Below are 22,550 nucleotides of genomic sequence, written 5' to 3'. Positions count from 1 at the left end.
GTTTAAGGGTCAAAAATTGTTATATCACAGTTTTAGAAAGTTCTCAGTTAGTTGAAACTACTCTCACCTGTGTACTGTGCGCCAGCCATGTTAGTAGTAGAGAATGACAGCCATTTTTGTAGTCCACTGTTAGTAATGACAGCCATGTTAGTAGCCCTGTGGTCAGTTTATCAGCACTCTGCTGTTGGCCATGTTGTCCCCACAGGTTAGTACTCACGCCACACACATTCCTGAGAACCAATAAGATCTGAGCTGCTGAGTCAAGTGATCAGAACAAACAGAGCAACCACCATCCAAGAGGACCGAACAGCAGCCAGATTTATGGAGTATTTCAAAAATATATATTGGCACAGAAAGAAAAAAACAAGAAAGCAAATAAAAATGTACCATCACTGATTTTAGGGTTTAACACTGATCATGTATAAATCAATAATCTATAATATTGTATAATAATGTTTACCAGAGCTCCACTGCTTAGCAGGATCATGAAAATGATGAAGGTCTCAAAGTAGTTGTGTTCTACAATGGAGAAACAGGTTCTCCTGAAGTTAGACCAGACCTTCCCTCTGCCCTGGGATGTGTCTATGTCCAGGAATGGACAGCGTTGGTAACACTCTGAAAAGTATACACACAAACAAATGTTTTATTTGAATCAGCCATTTACATTATAATGTACACAGGACTGACATATTTACAGTGTCTTCAATACTTGTGCAGAATACAGCTCCTGCAGCAGAGCCAGACCAACTGTTAAAGCTGAGATGGTTCATCATTTCACCTGTCTGCTCTTTGTCTTTTGTCAGCCTGCCAATAGTAGGTAGAACATGCCTGATGCCAAAATATCAGAATCTCTCGTTCACATTCATATCTTGCTGTGATACTGCAGTAGCATTCTTTCTTACATATGGGATGCAGCAGTCTGCTACTGAAGGAGCTGCTTAAGCCCCTCAGAATCTCATGCAGGGGGTTGGATAGGTTGTCCATGATTGATGTCAGCTTGGCTAATATCCTGCTCTCACCCACCTCCTTGATGGTGTCCAAGTGGCAGTCCAGGACAGAGGCAGTTCTCCTGAGTAGTTTGTTTAGTCTTTTTCTGTCCCTAACTGTAACCCATGTACACTATTACTATGAAGAGATAAGTGAGTAGAAGATAAACTCTTGGTCTCTCAGCTTTTATCAAGGTCTCTGACCTTAATTAACTAAACACACCTGTAAATCCACAATGGGCTACTTCAAGGGGCACAGGCTGAAGGTTTTGCAGTGGCCACTTCATTGAAAATCTGTGGATAGAGCTCAAAAGAGCAGCACATTCAAGATGGCCCAAGAATATCACCGAACTAGAAGCCTTTTGCAAAGTAGGATGGGAGCAAAAGTCCCCCAATAAAGACCTGAAAGACCTACTTGGGGACTCCATGGGGCACTGGCAGCAATGCCTCAGCACAGCTTCATACCTCACCAAGAGTGTTTCAGAAGTGGAGGGTTTTGCCTGTCCAACTGTTGAGCTGGTCCTTTCTCCATGGTGTTTGTTCTTCTACCATTACGAAGTAGGCTACATAGTACAATTTTTTTTAATTGTCTGTTGTAATTGTGTTTATTGTTGATAAACAATTGGGAGTCTGACAGGGTGTTTTATTTTGAAAATTCTCCAGATTGTCTACACCAGTCCTTCTAATCTGGTTGGACCAAAAATAGTCAGGCCCATGGCGAACAGCGGAGAGTTGCTTCTAGGATGCCTCTAAAAGGCACTACAGCGCTTCTGGTAGAATTGCAAGCAATGTCTGGAAAGATTTCATTCAGCTCTGATGGATAAGTCGCAACCAGAACATGACACAGTTGTGCCCAGTGGTAGCTTGCTACCCACCAAGATCATGATCATGCAGGGTGTGTAAACTTTTGTCTTGGACCCTTTTCCCTTTTTTTTTTTTCTTAAGTTAACACTGTAAAAGATGGAATTAAGTGATGTAAGGAATGTTTCAAATATCAAAGAGATGTGTTATCTTTAACTTTATGCCTTTTGGAAATCAGTTCATCTTCAAATCACTTAACTTTTTCATGCCACTACATATAACTGGCTCAGGTATGCAGTGTATCATCTGTTTTAATCAAGTGTGGACCATATGACTCCCTGAGAGAAATCTCGTCTGTGTTTGTCCCTGGTGTTTACATTCCCCTGGCCAAAAAGAAGACTGCTTGCTGGCTGAGCAAATTTTGTCCATAGAAAACTCTTGGCCCATATTCTTGTCATGGGAGATTTTAAATCATGTAGTCTCTCACATGAACTGCTGCACTACAAACAGTTGTGTGTCACATGCATGTAAACACAGATGTGCTCAGCAAATCCTGTAAAAAAAGATGTAACCATAGGAAAATTCTCCTATATTACATTAACTTGGGTCTGTAAACTGTCAGTGGGTCTAACTTGTCCAACTCATGTGTTGACCCTGTACCTACAGCATTTCTAAAGTGAATATTCGACAGTGTTTTAAGTCACGTCCTGAAAATTCTAAATACATCTCTGCAACAGGAATCGTCTGTTGTTGTAAAACCATTACTAAAGAAACCAACCTAGATAGTAATGCACTCACCAACTATAAGCTGATAGCCAACCTTCCATTCAGTAGTAAGATACTGGAAAAGATCGTTAACTCCTTTGTTAAAGAAAATATCATCCTGAAGAAATTTCAGTCAGACTTTAGAACATAAAACAGCACTGAAACTGCTGTTACTAAAAGAACAGCTTTTGATTTGATTGACAATGTTATCTTAATCACTGGTCTTGAATAGTTGGTTGGTCTTTCTGAGCTTTCTGACAGTGTTAAACTGATTTCAAACATCAAAGTGTGTTTGAGAAACATGCCATCTGTTCTGGGGTTGCAGGGAGCTGATTGGTCCATTACTGTTCTCACTATACATGCTGCCACTGGGTGGCATCATTAGAGAGCATAATGTATGTTTCTATGCAGATGATACACAACTGTCATCTGTGCTGAGCCAGATGATGCTGCAGTTACAGACTCCATCACTAACTGTCTATTGGCAATAAATGGCAGCTAGTTACAACAGCTCTGACCCCTTTTCTTTGTTCTTGGTGTGTTTCTGTGCTTTCTGTGTGTTTCTTTCGTCATTAGTCCCAGTCAAACCTGTTCGCCTATGGAAGCACAACTGGTGAGATTAGTGATATACTCTTTACTCTGAGATCCATTCAGTCACAGCTCTATTGTTTGCATTCAGGAACAGCTGTTAGCACTGTGCCAGATGAAGGTACTCCCAGTGGAAAGACTGAAGATCGCAACGTAAATGAGGATAAGGAGAAGGGGATACAGAGCTGGGGTGAAGTGCTGTGAGAAGAAAAGACTGTTTAAACCATTCATATGATCTCTTTTTATGGGGAACGTGACATCTCTACCTAATAAGACAGAAGCGCTAATGGCACTAACCATACTGCAGAGGGAGTACCAGAAGTAGAGCATGATGTGCATCACAGAGGCGTGACTGAATGAACTCACGACGGACTCACACATCACTTTGGACAGCTTGCAACTGCTGAGAGCGGACAGGAGAGTGATGGAGTGCGGTACGAGGAAGGGTGGGGGCATAGTGATGTTTGCGAACAACATATGGTGTTACTGAGGACACATCAGTGTAAAGGAACAGCGCTGCACGAGAAACATGGAGCCACTAGCTGTTAGCATTTGGCCATATTATCTGCAGAGGGAGTTCTTGCACGTCATCACGATAATTGTGCTGCAGCAGCATGCCAGCTCCTATACACTGTGGTTTCACAGCTGCAGACATCACAGGCCCAGGCCTTCCTCCTCATCTCTGGAGATTCCATTTTGTCTTTGCACCATATGTCCATAACTTCTGTGTGTTCAGCCTCTGAAGCTTGAAACAAAGTTAGCCTGCTAGTTTAACTGTGGGTGGGTTCTCTTACTGTCAGTCCAGCAGTCCTCAGGTGTGTTTCTGTCATGATCTTCATCATCTTCTTCCTCCTTAACTTCAGGAAGTTTCTGCACGGTGCTGCAGATGGACGACTCGTCACACTGAACAAACACATCAAATATGTATTACATTTTACAGTGAAACCACCAACAACATGTCATTCATGTTCATGATCATGAGCGACTGACACCTCAGCAGTTTGTGTTAGTCTAAATGCTGACAAGGCAAAATATTTTTACTCTCAAGGATCTAAAATTGAAACTGTCCAGTCATTTAAATACCTGTGAATTTGGCTTATCAGTTGTCTGACTGATAAACAGCATGTGGAGCAACTGGGTTAGAAACTACATATAAATATGTTTCTTCTATCAGAATAAATCATGATTGTGTGCCGATGAATTGTACAGTCAACCATCTTATCTGATCTTGACCATGGAGATATTCTTTATTTTCAAGCTGCTCCACCACAAAACAACCGAATGCAGTTTATCATTGAGCTTTGCATTTCATTACAGGAGATGAATATCAACCTCATCACCATGTCCTTTGTGAAACGAAAGCAGCAAGAAGAGAACTCAGGTCAATTATTGTTATTCATAGAGGTCTCTTGTAGAGAGAAGCAGCCTCATTTTATCACTTCACATCTCACATTTAAAACGTTTAGTTTTTAAATAGTTTTCAGGCACATTTAAAACAGCTGATCTATTTAACTTAAGTTACCCCTTAGAGTAAATACTGAACTTGGATGGACTGTCTTCCACCACTTTGCACCTTGTAGATGGAGCGAATCAGATATTTTAGAGTTAGAAATCCCACTGGTCAATTTTAAACTTTTATATTTGAGTCTATTTAATGATGTCTCATTGTCTCTGTTGATGGTGGTTATCTTTGTTTTCCTTCTCTGCTGTGTTAAGTCTCCTGATCTCCATGAGACCTGATTAAACACAGGTGACAGGTTATATCTTACAATTACAATCACAATTAGTCATTTGGCACGTTTTTATCCAGAGCGACATACATATGAATTCACACACTAATGTGTGAGGGATCGAACCACTGACCTCCTGATTGGTGGATGACTGCCCTACCTCCTGAGCCACAGCCGTCCAACATCAGCAAACAACAACAAGTGAACATCAACAAACTGACTGAGGAATAGTTATCAGGCATATTTTAATCTGTTTGTTCTTTTACTAGATGGATGAATGGCAGGTCCAATTTGACCCTGAACTCTCTAATCGAAGCTACAACAGGTGACATATGAGAACAAGGGTTGTGGTCAGAGAAAAATCTTATCTAGTTCAGCTGTAAGAGCATCCATTTGTTCTAAATAATATTTAATCTGTCTGATTCTCTATGTCCTCAACCTCTGTTTCTGCATCCAAACATAACTTCACACTGAAAGCAATAGAGGTAAGGTTGTAGAATTATTAGATTTTTGAGCATGTAATGTGACAATAATGGAGGATCGTATTGTATTTTAGGGGTTCAAAGCCCTCTTACGAAACAAGTGAATACACTGTCACACCACAACTTAGACATGACACTTCAGTTTTAGGTGACATACTGCAATAGAATAGACTACATTAGGATAGAGTAGCATTTACCTCGGAGTGTTTTACTTCCTCTTCTTCCTCTTCATCCTTTTCGTCATCATCATTGTCAGGCATCTCAAAGTCAGACTCAGCCTCGGCAATGGGGACCCTTAGTAAGGCAATGTTGTGGTAGTTGCTGGTCAGGGTGTCATAATTACAGGTGAGGGACTTGACCTCTGACACTGGCTGGTCTGAAGACACAAAGGTCAAAGCCAAAAGCTCCTTCATCTGCGCATTTTCTTCCTCACTGTGGACCACTAAAAATGAAATTCACAAGGAAAATTAGTAAATCACACAAAATTTACTCTTAAATGGATAACTTAACACCAAACCAGTCTGAAGTCATAATATAATATGAAAAAGGACTGAATTTTTTTTAATATTACGATTAGAATCAACACAGACCATCAGATATTAGGAAGACAGAAAGATAAATAAAAAGGTAAATAAATCAATGCAGTCTTTGTTTCAGTTACAGGTCAGATCTTACCGGGGGGGTCTGGGTTAATGTGGTTCTTCTTTCCAAATGAAGTCCAGATATGTTCCAGGATCCATGTCTTTGTCCAGGTCATAGCCCTATTGATCCGGTTTATGGCTATCTGCAAGTTGTTTTCTCCTTCATCTTCTGGAGCAGCGAGATTATCACCACTGAACGAGCTCAGCAACAAGGCCAGGAACAGATTCAAGACCTAAAACAAGGTCAGACATAGATTCAATACCTAAAACGAGACCATAAGCAAATTTAAGACCTATAACAAGACCACAAATAGATCAAGACCTGAACCAAGACAAGATGTAGAAACAGAGTCAGAACCTACAACAAGGCCAGGAATAAATTTAGCAATAGATTCAGGACTTGTAACAAGGCCACAAACAGATTCAGGACTGGCAACTAGGCAATGAAGGTGTCCAGGAACAGATTCAGAATGGGCAATAGAACCAGGTACAGATTTAAGATCATAGAGGGCAGGAAAAGATTCAGGGCCTGCGCTCTGATTGGTATGGAAATTTCAGACTTTGTTTGCTCCCTGTTCCCATCAGCGTCATTCCAACCACAAACCCTAACTACTGACCACAGGACTGGATCCATTGTAGCAACAGCTGGTCCACTGGACTATGGAGAATTATTGACTTTTTGAAACAGACTCAGAACGGAGAATAACTCACCACCAGGTTTCCAATGACAAGAACCATCATGAAGATGATCAGACACATGGTCTGACCTGAGACCTCCATGCAGTCCCACATGGTCTCGATCCACTCTCCACACAAGACCCTGAAGATGATGAGGAAGGCGTGGAAGAAGTCATTCATGTGCCAGCGAGGAAGCTCACAGTCAAGTGTAATGCGACAGACGCAGTCTTTGTAGTTCTTCCCAAACAGCTGCATGCCAACAACGGCGAAGATGAAGACGATGATGGCTAGAACCAGAGTCAGGTTCCCCAGAGCCCCCACAGAGTTCCCAATAATCTTTATCAGCATGTTGAGGGTTGGCCATGACTTGGCTAGTTTAAACACTCGCATCTAGACATGAGACAGGTAAACAGGCAAGTGAGGAGACAGTTAGACAAGTGAGGAGACAGGTTGAGACACAGGTGAGACACAGGTTGACAAACAGATGAAGAGACAGGTACATGGGTAGATAGACAGGTGAGGAGATAGGAAACAGTAACTTGATTGTTTTGTTTGTTAAAAAGCTACAATGATGATACACACTGACCAATCGAAAGGAGCGCAGCACAGACAGGCCCTGAACATTAGCCAATCCCAGCTCCACCAGACTCATGGTGACGATTATGCTATCAAAGATGTTCCAACCCACCTGTAACCATGGTAACAGAACAATCACAACACATGTTACCATGGGAACAGCTGCCAGTCATTATCATTAAGCTGGTAACAAACAAACAGGAACTCTAACCTGAAAGTAGAAGTATGGGTCCATGGCCAGAAGTTTGAGGATCATCTCAGCAGTGAAGATACCTGTGAAGACCTGAGGGCAGTCACAGGTCAAAGGTCGGGTATCAAGGATCAGAGGTCAGCAGAAGAATGTCAGTGACCAGAGGGGGGCAGTAACCAGATATATTTACTTTCAATCAGAACTAGAGGTTCAAATTAACGGTCCACACTGCACTGAGCTGGTCTCAGGTCAGTACATCATAGAACTGACAGAGAGCAGTATGTGTGTCTGTTGTATTTAGGTCAATAAGTAATGCTGCAAAACTACCACTATTCCATGGACTAAATATGAAAGCTAAGAGTCTGTAATGGAAGGTAGGACTTTAACATCCATACTGGAATTATCAAAGTTGAAGAACTTTGTAAAATGTTGACTTTCTTTATATTTACTCATTTACATAAAAGACAACATGGTCCATACTCATCTGAAAAACTGACTTATGACAGAGACATAAAGTACAGAATGTAATTTTAAAAATGTCTTTACTTATTGGAGTATTTAATATATTTAATAGAGTATAATACAATTCATTATGGTAATATTTAGTGATCACACTTACAGAAACAGAAATAAATTTTGTCCTGGTGTTTTTGTAGCAGATGGTGCCATGACATTTCATTGTTGACTGTCCATTAATACAGCTGCATGTTCACTTTTTAACCTGAGGAAGCTCATCTGTGGCTGAATTGATGTCATTCATATCCACGGAGAATAAAAGAAATGGGAAAAAGACAGAAGTGTACCTTAAATAATTTGGTGCACAAACTGAAGTAGGTACTTTCAAGACTACTTTTACTCCTGGCAGCAATGTCACCTTATCTCTGAAACTGTCTCATTTTTCTTCATCACTCACCAGATTTCCAATGCTCAGAAGCTCCTCGAAATCCTCCGTCATTGGATAATGCTCCATGGCCATGAAGACAGTGTTGAGAACAATGCAAATGGTGATGCCGAGGTCGACAAACGGGTCCATGACAATGGTATAGAGACATTGTTTGAGCCATCGCCAACAGCCACAACAGTCCCACTTCAGGAATATGTTGGCAAAGGCATACCAACATGGTGGACATGGCCTCTGGTCATCTTCAAAGTCTGAAACACATAGCAGGTTAGTCAGATGATGAATTTGAAACTATTAAGTTTTCACTAAAAGACCATCTCAGACTTTCTGTCTCTTGAGGTGATTTTAACGTGATTTACTCTGCTCAGTGAGCTCTTGTCTGTGTGCGAACTGACTGCTCCTCCTCTCATTTAAATCCCCTCTTTGTATTTTAAGGTGGAGTTTTTTTCTTTTGCTGCATTTTATCAGCTCACTCTGAAATTTGACTGGAAGAAGTCAAAAATCTTGTCGCTAATCTGAGAGATGCTAACATGCTATCACTGACATATAGGTCTATGTAAAAGCTAATGTGGGACCATATTCACAAACACTCTGAGACTGTCTGAATGAGACTTTTGGCAGTAGCGGTCAAAGTTCCCATCCTGACTCCCACCTGTGGTTGGCATTTATTTTCGAGAAGACTTTTAGGTTCAGGTTCAGGAATGATTTACTTTTTCAACATTTAACAATGAAAACCTCCATCTTTCCTGAACCCGAACACAGAGCTTGGAGCATCTAAACCACGAAACCACAATCAAAAGCCACTGAACTATAGGGATGCTTCAGAGCCCTGTTACATCTATAGATTCAGCCTGTCACAGAGCAGTAGCACAAAGGTACATTCCCTACTGGACAAAAAGCCTAAATGCCAAAATGTCCTCAAGAGTTTACTTTTCAACTGTTTACAGAAACAAACAAATTACTTTTAAACATCAGCACGTTCAACAAAGCAAAGCCTCACTAACTTCATTCATACAAGCCTGTAACCTAAAAGAGTGCCTCATCCTTTCTTTCCCCACCTCTGCTGTTGTCCTCGATACCATGTTCTCCTGCTTGCTTTTGTCAGTATGCTCACTGCTCAAACTCCACTGATGCAAAGGAGTTTGTCTGTCCACGCAAAGAGAAGAAATTCAAAAACCTGTTATAAAGTGCCCTAGCTCTCACTATACATGATGTTACATATGGCTGTGGACAGCAGTGAGCAGGAACAAGACGCTTCCTCAGATATGTCATGTTTCTGCCTCCCTTCCCTCCCCTCTTGTATGTGGACGCAGCTTCAAATAAGTACATTTACCATCAAAGCGAAAAGACACAATCATCCTCACAATAACCTACGAGCTAATCCAATCCATTAGCTTTACCTTTGAATTAAAACACAGTACGTGCAGTGAAAATGGGTACACATTTACACAGGTAAACGTGATGTACGCAGGTGAATATGTAGAGTGTGTCAGCTGTGAAGTTGACCTGAATGTAGATCCCTCTGCAGTTATCCAACATGGTCATTCCAGGCAGCTTCTCATACTGATTCACAGTGATGTCAAAGAAAATTTAAAATAGATAAAAAACTGTTTTTAAAGGCTGTGAAACCATGTAGGTGTTCAGGGGGGTGGGCCAGGCTGGGGGTGTTATGATGTCTAATTTGACTTAATTATGCATTTTGTTTGTGTGTGTATACGTGTGTATACCTTCCATTGCAGTGTGCTCTTGCTCGTGGCTCTTTATTTCTGAAGATGAATTCTTCTTCTGTGGTGCTGAATCGTCTTTCTCTAAGATTGCCGCCCTGCAGGCCACCTGCTGTAACGACAACAAGAATTAATGTTCAGCTGTGTGTGTGTGTTCAGGTGTGTGACAGACAAGAATCAATGAAGCTGATGAGGTTTTACCTCAACTTGGATTTTTGTACTATTTTTCATTTAATTTCATTTTTGACATAAACTCACATTCTGATTTATTTATGTTTTACATAATGTGTGTGTGTGTGTGTGTGTGTGTGTGTGTGTGTGTGTGTGTGTGCGCATGCGTTTGCATGTGTACTCTCAGAGTTAGGACTAAGATTCAGGGGTCAGGATTGATTAGGTTTTTGTGCAGGAATTTGAAAGAGGCAACAGTGAGATTAAGTAAAAGTGGCATGATGACAGTAAAATAAAACTTTAACATGACAGAAGTATATTATTATTATTATTATTGCCAGCTACAATCATTACATTTGTAATATTCATATTTTTATGTTTAAATGTTGTTGACAGATGAAAATCTGTCAGAGCGGACCTCCTCCTCTCTCTTCTTCAATGCCTCCAGGATCTGAGCGTACTCTTCCTCCTTCTGTTTGGCCTCAGCGATGGTGGCCTCATTCTGCTCAGCATACGCCATGGCAACCACAGCTAGGATGAGGTTGATGAGGTAGAACGAGCCAAGGAAGATGATGACCACAAAGAAGATCATGTAGGTTTTGCCTGCTGCTCGCAGCGTCTGCAGATAGACAGGTGAGAGAAAGACAGATGGAGAGAAAGACAGGTGGATAGAGACACAGACAGGTCGAACAAGAGACAAGTTAGAAGTAGACAGACAGACGGACAAACAGAGACAGGTTAAAGACAGACTGGCTAGAGACAGACAGATGGTCAGTAATTTGAGTGTCTTGTAGAAATAACAGTTCCTGGTGTTTCTCATGGTGTTCTTACTTTTCATTACTTGCAGTTGGATGTTTCTTGAAGAACCTGAACTATTCAGGATATGTCTTAACATCTCTGCTTGCTTTGACATTTTGATGGAATCAAACAGTCTGACAGAAACTCTAGTCTCATTTACCTGTTCATGTACACGACTCTGAATGGCGGTCTGCCCCTCACACAAAATTATTCCAACGGCAAGAATGCAGAAACTTTTAACTGTCTAATAAGCAACTGATGGAGCAAGAACGCTATACCTGCAGAAACTCATAAAACAAAGTGAAAAACCATTGAGGACCTGTTAGTGTTCTGCGACCAGTAAGCTACTGACCAGATGGAAAAGGTTTTCCCAGAAGTCCTGGGTCATCAGTCTGAACAGAGCCAGAAATGCCCAACCAAAGGAGTCATAGCTGGTGTAGCCATAGTTGGGATTTCTCCCAGCCTTCAGACAGATGTAACCCTCTGGACAGACCCTGAACATATCATCATCATCTTCATTATTTATGATATCATTATTATGATAATTATTTATTTAATTATTTTATGTTCAGACAGCCATATGAACATACCCGGCATCAGAGCTGTTTCCACACAGCAGAGCATCAAGCTGATCAGGTAGATAGTAGTAGTTCTCTACCAGACACAGACAGACAGAGAGGCAGAGATGTTACAGCTGACAGTTTTAGAGTTACACAGCAGAACAGTTATGTCTGGTTCCTGAAGTAACAGCCTGCTTCATGTCTCTGAAGCTCAACAAAAGAAAACAATGTGAGAAAGGATCTGTGTCTTGAATAAAAAAACAAAGGTAAAAGAAGAATGTGACATAAAAAACATGAAAACTGAAGGAGAGAAATCAACTACAGCTGACAACAGTGGGAGAAGAAAAAAATTCACGTGATCAGATCCACACACACACACATACACACACACACACACACACACACGTACACACATACACACACACACACACACACACACACACACACTGACACAGGTGCACACGTGCCGCTCTCAGCGCAACAGACACACACACATCCAGATGGAGAAAACAAGTGATTTTCTGCCTCTGCACTGGTCTGACATTTGGGCTTATGCTGACAAAACGGTAGCTCCTATCAGAAAAAAACAGAGACCGTCATCGCTCTAAGGACTTCCTGAATGATTTGATGTGATTTCGGTGTTTCTACACAAAATATTTTGTAGACACTTGCCAGTTAAAAACAGGGGTCCGCTCCGCTTGTCTCAGAAAAGCTTTGTATAGTCAATGAGAAGCAGAGACAGACGTGGCCGCACTGAGAGGCTGCTAATTCAAATTTGGTAAATCTCTCAGATTTTTTGAACACATTGTGAGAGACAGAACAAATTTGTCTACAAACTTGGAAAAAATCATGCGTGTAGAGTGTAAATTGTGGCTGGGAGGAGTGTGGAAAGACATAAAATCTGGCGTTTTTTTTTGGCTCTCTCCCACTCTGACTGATGATGTCACGCACTCTGACACAAACATTACGTGCAATACACACCCATTATAATCTCAAAATTTCTCCAAAAATGATCATGGTCATTGAACAGTGATTAATCAAAAACTATATGACCTTTCAAAGCGTGGAATAATACACCAATACACCAGACTTGTCTACAGCTTAAAGTTTAAATGGAGTCTCTAGGTGAAAGTATGCCAGAGCAGTAGGCGGTAGAAAAAGTCCAATGATTTGTTAGTTTTTTGACCTCCTCCCATTCATTCTCTATGAGAAATTTTTTGCAGTTTTTCGTATTTTGTAAAGAAAAGTAATAGCACACTGATCCCGATCAAGACGCATGTTTTGATTTATAATTTGCCTGGGTCCTGTCAAAGCTGTAGGATAAGTAGCGAATCGAAATTTGACACGGAAGAGGAAAAAAAAAAAACACGCAGTATAACAATAGTGCTTGGGGCTTCATAATAAAGTGTCCATTCAGTGACATTCAGGACATCCATTAAAGAAACGTTTGAACTGAATGGAGAAAAACACCAGCAACTCTTCAGTCTTCACACTTTGAATTAGAAAACCACCACTTGTAGTTTCTTGCTGAGCTACAAACATCAAAATACTTTAAGACCACCTCTAACTACACACCATGAGGCCATCTTCATCATACCTGGATTGTTGATGTACTCATAGAAATCAAAGTCACTGCTTCCTGTATTGTTGGTGTGGGTGTTGTTGCCACGGTAACCTGTGTCAAGATTGATGTCAGATGTGTGGTTGCTAAGCAACTGTGGTGGAATCAGGACACATTTTTGGCGCAGGTTTCCCATGAAGAGCTGCAGACCAATCAAAGCAAAGACACTGAGGCAAAACACCGTCAGGATCATGACATCAGCCAGCTTCTTCACTGATTGGATGAGAGCTCCAACAATCGTCTTCAGACCTAAGGGAGGGGGGATAGGAAAGGACTGGGGTTAAAAACTGACCCACCAGTCAGAATAACAAACATTAAGTCATCAACATAGAAACAAACTGTTCCTAAAACCAAAGAGGGGTCAGTAGCAGCTGATCCTCCACAGAACAAAGACATGTTTGATGGTTGGGCTAGTAAACTAGATGCCGTTAGGCCATTTTAAGGTGGATTTAACACCTTAAATCCACCTTAAAATGAAGCACACACACACTGACCAGGGATGACTGTGATGGTCTTTAGAGCTCGAAGAACTCTGAATGTTCTCAACACAGAAACATTTCCCAAATCTACAAACTCTGTCAGGTATCTGAAACACATGAGAGAGACCAAAATCATCATCATCATCATCATCATTTTCAACATAATTAACATTATCAAGATCTTTGATTTGTTTCATTTAAAAATAACCACAGATAGATAAAGTAAAATCACTAACAGGCAACTTCAATCCAGACTTAAAAAAATGAATGTACAACTCAAATTGAGAAAAAGTTAGGATGCGGTGTAAAACATGCTGTAAAAACCTACTAATAAAAACATATTTTCATTTGAAAATGAATTATGTGAATAATAATGAATATGACCAACAACGGTTTTAAGTTAGTAATCCCTTTTATCCAGTCATGTGTTTACAAAGTGGTGAACCTCGCTCCATCCTCTGTGAACGACTGAGCCTTCCCAGGACGCCCCTTTCAGACCATCATGATACTCTCACCTGTCACCAATCAGCCTGTTTACCTGTGGCATGTTCCAAACAGGTGTTTTTGGAGCATTCCACAACTTTCACAGTCTTTTGAAACATGTTGCTGCATCAGATTCACAATAAGAAGATATTTATAGAAATCATGAAGCTGATGAGCTCAGATATTGAATATAATATCTGTGTACTTTTTTCAATTGAGTACTTGTCAAAAAGGAATGACAAATCACATTCTGTTTTAATTATGTTTTCCACAGTGTCCCAAGTTGTTTGCAATCGAGGTTGTAAGATGTCTATCTATCTATCTATCTATCTATCTATCTATCTATCTATCTATCTATCTATATTATTCAGTCTACTGTTGTTCAGTGCAATGTTTAAGCCTGAGGCAAAGTCCTTGTATGTGCAGACATACCTGGCCAATAAAACTGATTCTAATTCTGATCAGTTTCTGTCATCTTAAAATTCAATTCACTGGTGGAACTTTTAAAGCATCAAAGAATTGTTAAAGAATTAAAATGTCACTTGGATTTTAAAATGACAAGGTCAATTATGCATGAAGATAAAGTGCAATGAAGTCAAAATTCAATGATAAAGTAGGTGTATTATTGGATGTAGGGTCTATGGTGAAAAAGTGTATTCCAGGTGTTATTGAGTCATACGCCATGCTGATGACCATGAAGTCCAGCCAGTTCCAGGGGTCTTTGAGGAAAGTGAAATGTCCCACACAGAATCCTCTGGACAGAACTTTGATGGTTGCTTCAAATGTGTAGATGAATGTAAAGACATACCTGTTCAATGACAGAAAAATACTTTTGAAACTGAGACATTAAAAACTTCAAACATGCAACATGCTGAGCTGATACTATAGAAGAGAGAGGTCAAATATTTTCATGAAAGACTGCACATTTTAATTGAGTATTTCCTTGGAATGATATATTTCAGGTTCACCCTGGTGAAAGGAAACTTGTTATTAGCATTATTAGTGTTATGGCTGTTATTAGACTGTAAATCTACAGCATGCTATGAATAATGACAGCAGTGACAGGACAGACTCTCAACAGGAGGATTTCAACGTCACACTTTCTAATGGACTTCATGAGCTCAGTGAAGCAACCTACTGAATAAAGCACACATAGTACTGTATTTGTACAGTAGCTCAACACATTGCAGCTTTAATTACTTTGACTGATTGATCAGAAAATTCTGATCCACATACATTTCTATTATTATGGTTATGAAATCTGCATGAATATCATGACTTATACAACAGAGCTTTCCTTCAATGTTGGAATTGAATTCAGCAGTTAGCTAAGACTTTCTTCTCTTCTCATCCAAGGAGGAAAAAGTGATACTTCAACAAAAATGTCAAATGAATGACTAGAGAATTATCAGAAATACTTCACTTACAGATAAGCAATGAAACACACCATCTCAACTGCAAATATAGTCCTGCAATAAACTATTTTCTCTCAGTATACCCAGTGGATCAAATGTTAAATCATGTGCTCATGAAGAAAATTTACTATGACTGGAAAGCGGAAAGACTTCCTGTGTCAGTGACATCATGACAAATCCCCTATACAATACAGTACCCTCCCAGCAAAAATGTCTTTTTGGGGTTCGTTTGGAGCCAATGAATTGGAAATCGGGTCCCTTGTAGACAGCCCTCTGTTGGCCCAGTGAAGACACTGGGACAAAGTGGAAAGATGTCTTGTATGAATGACCCCTACTTGGGGGCATATTGTGTGCACAGCTGGCTTACTATGGGCATACAGTGGAGATACTGGACACAATGTTGAGACACTGTGGGCATAGTGTGGGTACCCTGGGAGCACACTGGGCACTGGACATGCTGTGGGCACACTGTGCACAGTATAGACTCACCAACACTGAACTGAACACAAACTGAGTGGTTTTATGCTACATTTAATCGCAACCAAGAGAAACCTATTATGGCCAGTTTAGAAGAAATAATGCTATATTCAATATTGAATACAATTCTGAGGATATGGATTGAAATGAATTGATTGATTCTCAATAAAACAGAACAATGACCACATACGGTCAGCAGAACACAGTAAATACATTGAAAAACAATCGTGTTCGGGTCACCAGTGGATGTCCGCCATGGAAAACATTTATTGTTTGCACCCTTTGGCCATTCCTCCATCTCTGTCTCTGACTTAGACTTATCATTCAGTAGACAGCAAGTGAACACCGTATGAAATTTCATTTGCAACAAGCTCAGCACAGGGTTGAAAAATCTTTAAAGAAAAGTATATATATAGGTACAATGTATATACATATAAATATAAAAGTGTGTAGTGATATATACAAGTAAAACAGCAGTGTATTTTGGTATATACAGTATGTGAAATAGGACAGGTTGAAAATAGCAGCAGGAATATGCAGTCAGTTAAATATATAGCAGCATAATTATATGCTAAGGTTAATATTAAAGTGCAGAGTGACCTGAGGTGATAACAAAGGTGCAAAAATACTCATTTACAGTTTAGCAGTCTGATGGCCTGGGGAAAAAGCTGTTGCAGAACCTGGTGGTTCTGTACCGAATGCTGCAGAACTTCTTTCCAGAGGCCAGCAGGGAGAACAGACCATGGTGGGGGACTGAGGAGTCCCTGATGATGTTTTCAGCATGGGACATGCAGCGTTTGGGTGCAATGTCCTGAATGGAGGGGAGAGAAGTCCCAATGATTTTCTCTGCTGTCCTCACCACTCTCCTCACGTTCTTCCAGTCAGCTGCACTGCAGCCTCCACACCACACAGAGATGCAGCTGGTCAACATGCTCTCTATGGTGCTTCTGTAGAATGTAGTGAGGATGGGTGGGGGCAGGTGGGCTCTTCTCATGCTGTGCAGAAATTGCAGGCGTTGCTGTGCCCTTTTCACCAGTGACGTGGTGTTCACGGACCAGGTGAGGTTGTCCGTGATGTGCACCCCCAGGAACTTGGTGCTGCTGACCACCTCCACAGCCGTGGTGTTGAGGAGAAGTGGAGCGTGGCTGGGCTGGTCCTTCCTGAAGTCGACAATGATCTCTTTTGTTTTATCCACGTTCAGGATCAGGTTATTGTCTTTTCACCAGGCCACCAGCTGTTCTACCTCCTCTCTGTAGGCCAGGTTGTTGTCATCCCTGATGAAGCCCACCACTGTTGTGTCATCTGCGAACTTCACAAAATGGTTGGTGGCGGCCTTGGGGACGCAGTCATGTGTCATCAGGGTGAACAGCAGAGGGCTCAGGACACAGCCCTGAGGGGAGTCTGTGCTGAAGGTGATGACACGGGAGGTGTTTTGTCCGACCCGCACTGACTGAGGTCTTTTAGTGAGGAAGTTAAGCAGCCAGTTACACAGGGGGGTGCTGAACCCCAGGGGTCCCAGTTTGTCTACCAGATGCTGTGGAATGATGGTGTTGAATGCTGAACCGAAGTCCAGAAACAGCATCTGCACATGAATTTTTGGCTCTAGGTGAGCGAGGCTCAGGTGGAGAGTGGATGAGATGGCGTCCTCAGTGGAGCAGTTGGGCCGGTAGGCAAACTGGAAGGGGTCAAGCATTGGGGGGGGGCAGTCTGGAAATGATATGCTCCTTTACCAGCCTCTCAAAGCACTTCATCATGATGGGAGTGAGTGTGACGGGCCGGAAGTCATTAAGTGTTGTGGTCTGAGGTTTGTGTGGCACTGGGATGATGGTGGCAGATTTGAAACATTATGGGACTATGGCTTGATGCAATGAGGTGTTAAAAATGTCCGTTAGAACGTGAGCCAACTGATCTGCGCATTCTTTGAGCACCCGACCAGGAATATTGTCAGGGCCTTCCGTGAGTTGACTCTCCTCAGAGACCTCCACACATCAGCTGTGTCGAGACAAAGTGCCTCTTCATCCTCCTGGGGAACATCTTTCACTGCAGGAGTGCTGTTTAGTGCATCAAACCTTCCAAAGAAGATGTTGAGATCATTGAGGAAGTCTGCATCATCATCACACGCAGGAGGGGCTATCTTGTAGTTTGTGATAGCCGGTATGCCTTGCCACATATTCCTGGTGTTGGTGGTGTCCTGAAAAAAATTCTGGATTTTCTGGCTGCGGGCACACTTTGCTAGTCTGATGGCACAGTTCAAGTTGGCTCTTGCTGTCCTCAGTGCCACCGCATCTCCAGACTTGAAGGCTGAGTTCCATGCCTTTAGCATATTTTGCACATCCACAGTCATCCAGGGTTTTTGGTTGGCCCAGGTAATGAGGTGGTGCTGGCATCATCCATGCATTTGTTGTTATGTAGGCTGACACAGACATGGCATACTCATCAATATTGATGTGGTCATTGTAGGAGGCAGCTTCCTTAAACATATCCCAGTCAGTGCACTCTTCTGGAGTGCCTCCATAGCCCCCTCAGACCACACTCTCACCTGCCTCACTAAAGGTTTTTCTCTGATCAGCAGGGGCTTGTATGCAGGAATTAGCATAACGGACAGATGGTCTGTAGAGCCAAGGTGGGGGCAGGGTGCTGCTCTGAATGCATCTTTGATGTTAGTGTAGACCTTGTCCAGTGTGTTCACTCCTCTGGTTGCACAATCCACATGCTGGTGGAAATGCAGAAGAACTGTCTTCATATTGGCCTGGTTAAAATCCCCAGCAACAATGAGGAAGCCCTCAGTGTGAGTGGATTGCAACTCACTAATAGTGTGGTAGAGAACACACTTAGCCTCCTTTTTGTTAGCACTGGGGGGCACATACACAGCAGTGATGGAAGCTACAGTAAATTCCCTGGGCAAATAAAATGCTCTGCAGAGTACAGTCAAAAGCTCAATGTGTGGTGAGCAATAGCTTGAGACATACTTAGCATTATCATACCAGTTGTTGTTGGTGTAGATGCACAAACCACCCCCCGGGATTTACCGCTGAGTGCACAGCTCCTATCTGCACGGAAAGTAGCTAGCGCCTCGATGATAACAGCATTGTCCGGAATTGATGAGTTTAGCCATGTCTCTGTCAGGATTATTGCGCAGCAGTTCCCCATCTCCCGTTTTGATGATAGTTCCAACTGCAGATGATCTATTTTATTTTCCATGGAGCGAACGTTGGAGAGGAAGATGGATGGAAGCAGTGTTTCAAAGGGTTTAGCTTTTAGCCTAGCTGTTAGCCCACCTCGGCAACCACGTTTCTGCTTCCAGTCACACCATCTCCGCTTGGATCTCAGTTGGCCTGTGCTGGTAGGCGAATCCGCTGCACCATAGGCCTCCGGGTCTTGCTGGTGTAACGCTCTGAGGCTTCGTAAACACTCCAGAGTAGATGTATCTACAAATCCGAAAGTCACTGGATGATCGTAGTTCCAACAAGAGCTGTCGATCATATACTATTTTGTATGGATTACTGACTGACGTTGCCATCCTAAGCGGCATATTTTGATCGTAACTATCGCAACTGTCGGGAGCTCGTGCAGTCGCAGCCAAACAAGGCACCGCCATTTGCTCTGGTATTCCACACCAAAATTTTCTGCTTGTCGTCAAGTGGGGGTTATTGTGCATAGTTAGTACTTACTGTGTGTAGTTAATAGTTGTGTGTGTAGTGTATAATTAGTGGTTATTACGTGTAGTTAGTGGTTATTGAAACTGGTTCAAACTGGTTCTGTTGGTGCAGACGGGTCTTTATGTTAACTTTGGATTAAGTGCTTTCACAGAGTTTTGTGATCTCAACTTATTACAGTTTTATTAAAAACAACTCAATTTCAGGAAATACCGTTGTAGAAATATTGGAAATTTTTATTTGCGTGTAAGTTTAATAAAAGTAAAAAAAATGCATGATCATTTAACCAAGTATAGGTATTATGAACTGTGCCAGTGAAGAGCATTTTACAGTATGTGAGACACTGACCATGTTTACATGCACAAAGTATTTTGGGTTTTGCCTGTATTCTGAAAAAGACAATATTCTTACTAAACTGTTTACGTGGATAATGAAAGTGAATATTTCACTAATAGTCCCATTTACATGCAGCTCTGCATGCTCCGATTAACGACACACCCTACCTGTTTCATTTGTTCAACCATCTTCTTGAAAAGGTCAGCATGGTGATGTGAGCGCATATTCAAAAACCTGTTGATATCCAAGTGTTTCACAATGTTTAATAGTTGGTGTGTTTTTGCTGTGCTGTTGACAGAGGGGGCAAGGTTACGATGGCTTACCCACAGAAAAACCACATGGGGCCCCCAGAGGACAGCACTGCTGTGTGCCCCTAATGGGACAATCCATGGGGATCACGCTTGGGATTAGTGTGGGTTTGCCCCTGCCCACACTGCCCACAGTAAAGGCACTCCTACCCACAGTGGGCCCGCATAGTCATGTTTGCTGGTCTAATTGTTTTTTGTTTTAGTTAGACCACATGTTCACAGACCTATCATAAGATCATCTGGTGAATTAAATGGTACTTTATCTTTTCAGTTGCTAAAATCACATACTGATTCCTGTGGTCCATCGGACCACAAAGCAGACTTTACTCTGAACCAGACTCAGACCTCAGTCCAGTTGTGTGTGTGTGTGTGTGTGTGTGTGTGTGTGTGTGTGTGTGTGTTGGTATGTGTTATTGTGTGCGTGATGACTTACTCCACAGTCTTGCTCCATGCTGGGGGATCACTCATTGTCATAAATGCACAGTTGGTCAGAATTGTCACCATGATGAACATACTGAATAAAGTTTTTATTTTAAGGATACAAACACATCATTATTTGATTGTTTATCAGTAAACTGTCATTTGTAGCTAAAATTCTATAATTCTGCAACTAAATCAATTTCTCCTCATTGGCAAATCTGGGAGGAGTACAGTGTAACATTCAATTCAATTCAATTCAATATTCCTTTATTTGTCCCGCGAGGGGAAATTCCAGAATACAGCAGCATCAGTAAAGATTAATATAAGAAGTGCATGCAAATTAGAAACAAAAACAATATATACAAAAGAGTGAGGATTTTAAATGAAAATAAAAAGAAAGAAATTGTAAAAAAAATTGTAAGAAATTGTAGATAGTATTTACAGACTGTTATGTACATGTTTTTATTGCACAGCTTATTGCACAGACTATTGCACTGATTACTTGGAGCAGTTTTTATTGTACAGTCTAACATCATAAAGGATATGAGTGAATGAGGATCTTGATGGCGATGATCCTCAGTGGGTTAAAAGGACTTAACACATAACATGCCGGTTCAGCATTAAACCTGTAGATGATGTTTCCTTTACTGAGCACAATGAATGTCTGCAGAGAGACAGACAGGTCAGAGAGGTAGACAGAATTCAGACAGACAGAATGGTATTTCATTCATTACTGTGATGTGTTGATTGAAAATTAGTGACACTGATCTGAGATCAGAAATACACAAAGGTAAGACAAATGATCAAATTAAAAAAAAAAAAATTAGTTTTTTAAGTTGAAATGTCAGAATACATCATTATTACTATTTTAACAGATAATGATCAGTCTTCACACCACAGAGGCAAGATATTTCATCAAAGACAGACCTTCTGTGATTGGTAGAAGGGATCAAGCTCCTCCAATGGGGTGTTGAGAAGCTCAGGGGGTGGGTCTCCGTAGATGAATGGGAGGGGTTTACCAGCCTCCAGGTCACTGGCTGGTTTAGGAAGATTTTCCTCCACTATCTGTTAAACAGCCAAACAGACAGGCAGCTAATCAAATACATGTTAGTTTACTGATCACTTGTTATTGATAGCAGATAAGTTTTGCACCTCTATGTTCTTCTCCTTCCTCCTCTGTCGCTCTTTCTCCTCGACTTCATGTCGTCGTTGGATTTCCTCCAGCGAGGCAAGCGTGAAGCGTCTAAAGACCTCTGAACCAACAGGTGGCAGCAGAGACGCCATCCTCACATCATGCACTGCTTCCCAAATTCCACCTTCCTCCAACTGCCTATTGTGATGGAGGGGGGCCAACAAACAAGGACATATTCATTCACACAGCAGCAACCAAAACTAAATCAGACTTCAAAGCTATAAACACTCTGCTGAGTAACATGGGCTGCCATATTAGAGTGATGACATATAAATATAAGTATAATAGACTGAGGGCACTGTTTCCCTTATTGCATGTGAGTACTGGACAACTGTGGGGCATGGTAAGTGAGAAACAAAATGAAATATCAAAAAGCGTTTTCATTGTCATGCTGACATGCTGAGCTAAGCGTTGCTGTGTTAGTGGTGGTGTACATCTGTTGCTCTCGCTTGTTGAGTTAAAATGACATTATTCTTCATTGTAGTAGTTAATAAACCATTATACATTTAAACTTATATTAGCTCTGCTCAAGTGCTCATAGCTCTATCTCCTTTAGCGACCTCCTTGCTTATCCC

General features: G+C 41.4%; 1 protein-coding gene across 1 annotated transcript in view; it reads right to left on the bottom strand.

The window, feature by feature from the left end:
* The window catches only part of scn4ab (sodium channel, voltage-gated, type IV, alpha, b), a 28,180-nt gene extending 6,113 nt beyond the window's left edge, over positions 1-22,067 (bottom strand). The window contains exons 1-19 of the mRNA XM_076752410.1: positions 21,936-22,067; positions 21,711-21,839; positions 21,329-21,447; positions 20,797-20,886; positions 14,851-14,979; positions 13,704-13,795; positions 13,186-13,458; positions 11,619-11,682; positions 11,381-11,522; positions 10,649-10,849; positions 10,066-10,174; positions 8,351-8,589; positions 7,459-7,530; positions 7,258-7,359; positions 6,705-7,061; positions 6,028-6,226; positions 5,550-5,794; positions 3,935-4,043; positions 461-615 (exon numbers count right to left, since the gene is read on the bottom strand). Coding sequence (XP_076608525.1) covers positions 461-615; positions 3,935-4,043; positions 5,550-5,794; positions 6,028-6,226; positions 6,705-7,061; positions 7,258-7,359; positions 7,459-7,530; positions 8,351-8,589; positions 10,066-10,174; positions 10,649-10,849; positions 11,381-11,522; positions 11,619-11,682; positions 13,186-13,458; positions 13,704-13,795; positions 14,851-14,979; positions 20,797-20,886; positions 21,329-21,447; positions 21,711-21,839; positions 21,936-22,067 — 2,958 coding nt within the window. The remainder of the gene's footprint in view (positions 1-460; positions 616-3,934; positions 4,044-5,549; positions 5,795-6,027; positions 6,227-6,704; positions 7,062-7,257; positions 7,360-7,458; positions 7,531-8,350; positions 8,590-10,065; positions 10,175-10,648; positions 10,850-11,380; positions 11,523-11,618; positions 11,683-13,185; positions 13,459-13,703; positions 13,796-14,850; positions 14,980-20,796; positions 20,887-21,328; positions 21,448-21,710; positions 21,840-21,935) is intronic.
* Between the last annotated feature and the right edge of the window lie 483 nt (positions 22,068-22,550).

Source organism: Chaetodon auriga, chromosome 16 (assembly GCF_051107435.1).
Source record: "Chaetodon auriga isolate fChaAug3 chromosome 16, fChaAug3.hap1, whole genome shotgun sequence".
Taxonomy (NCBI): domain Eukaryota; kingdom Metazoa; phylum Chordata; class Actinopteri; order Chaetodontiformes; family Chaetodontidae; genus Chaetodon; species Chaetodon auriga.
The sequence above is the reverse complement of the archived record's forward strand: the minus strand, read 5'-3'. Positions and strand labels throughout refer to the sequence as shown.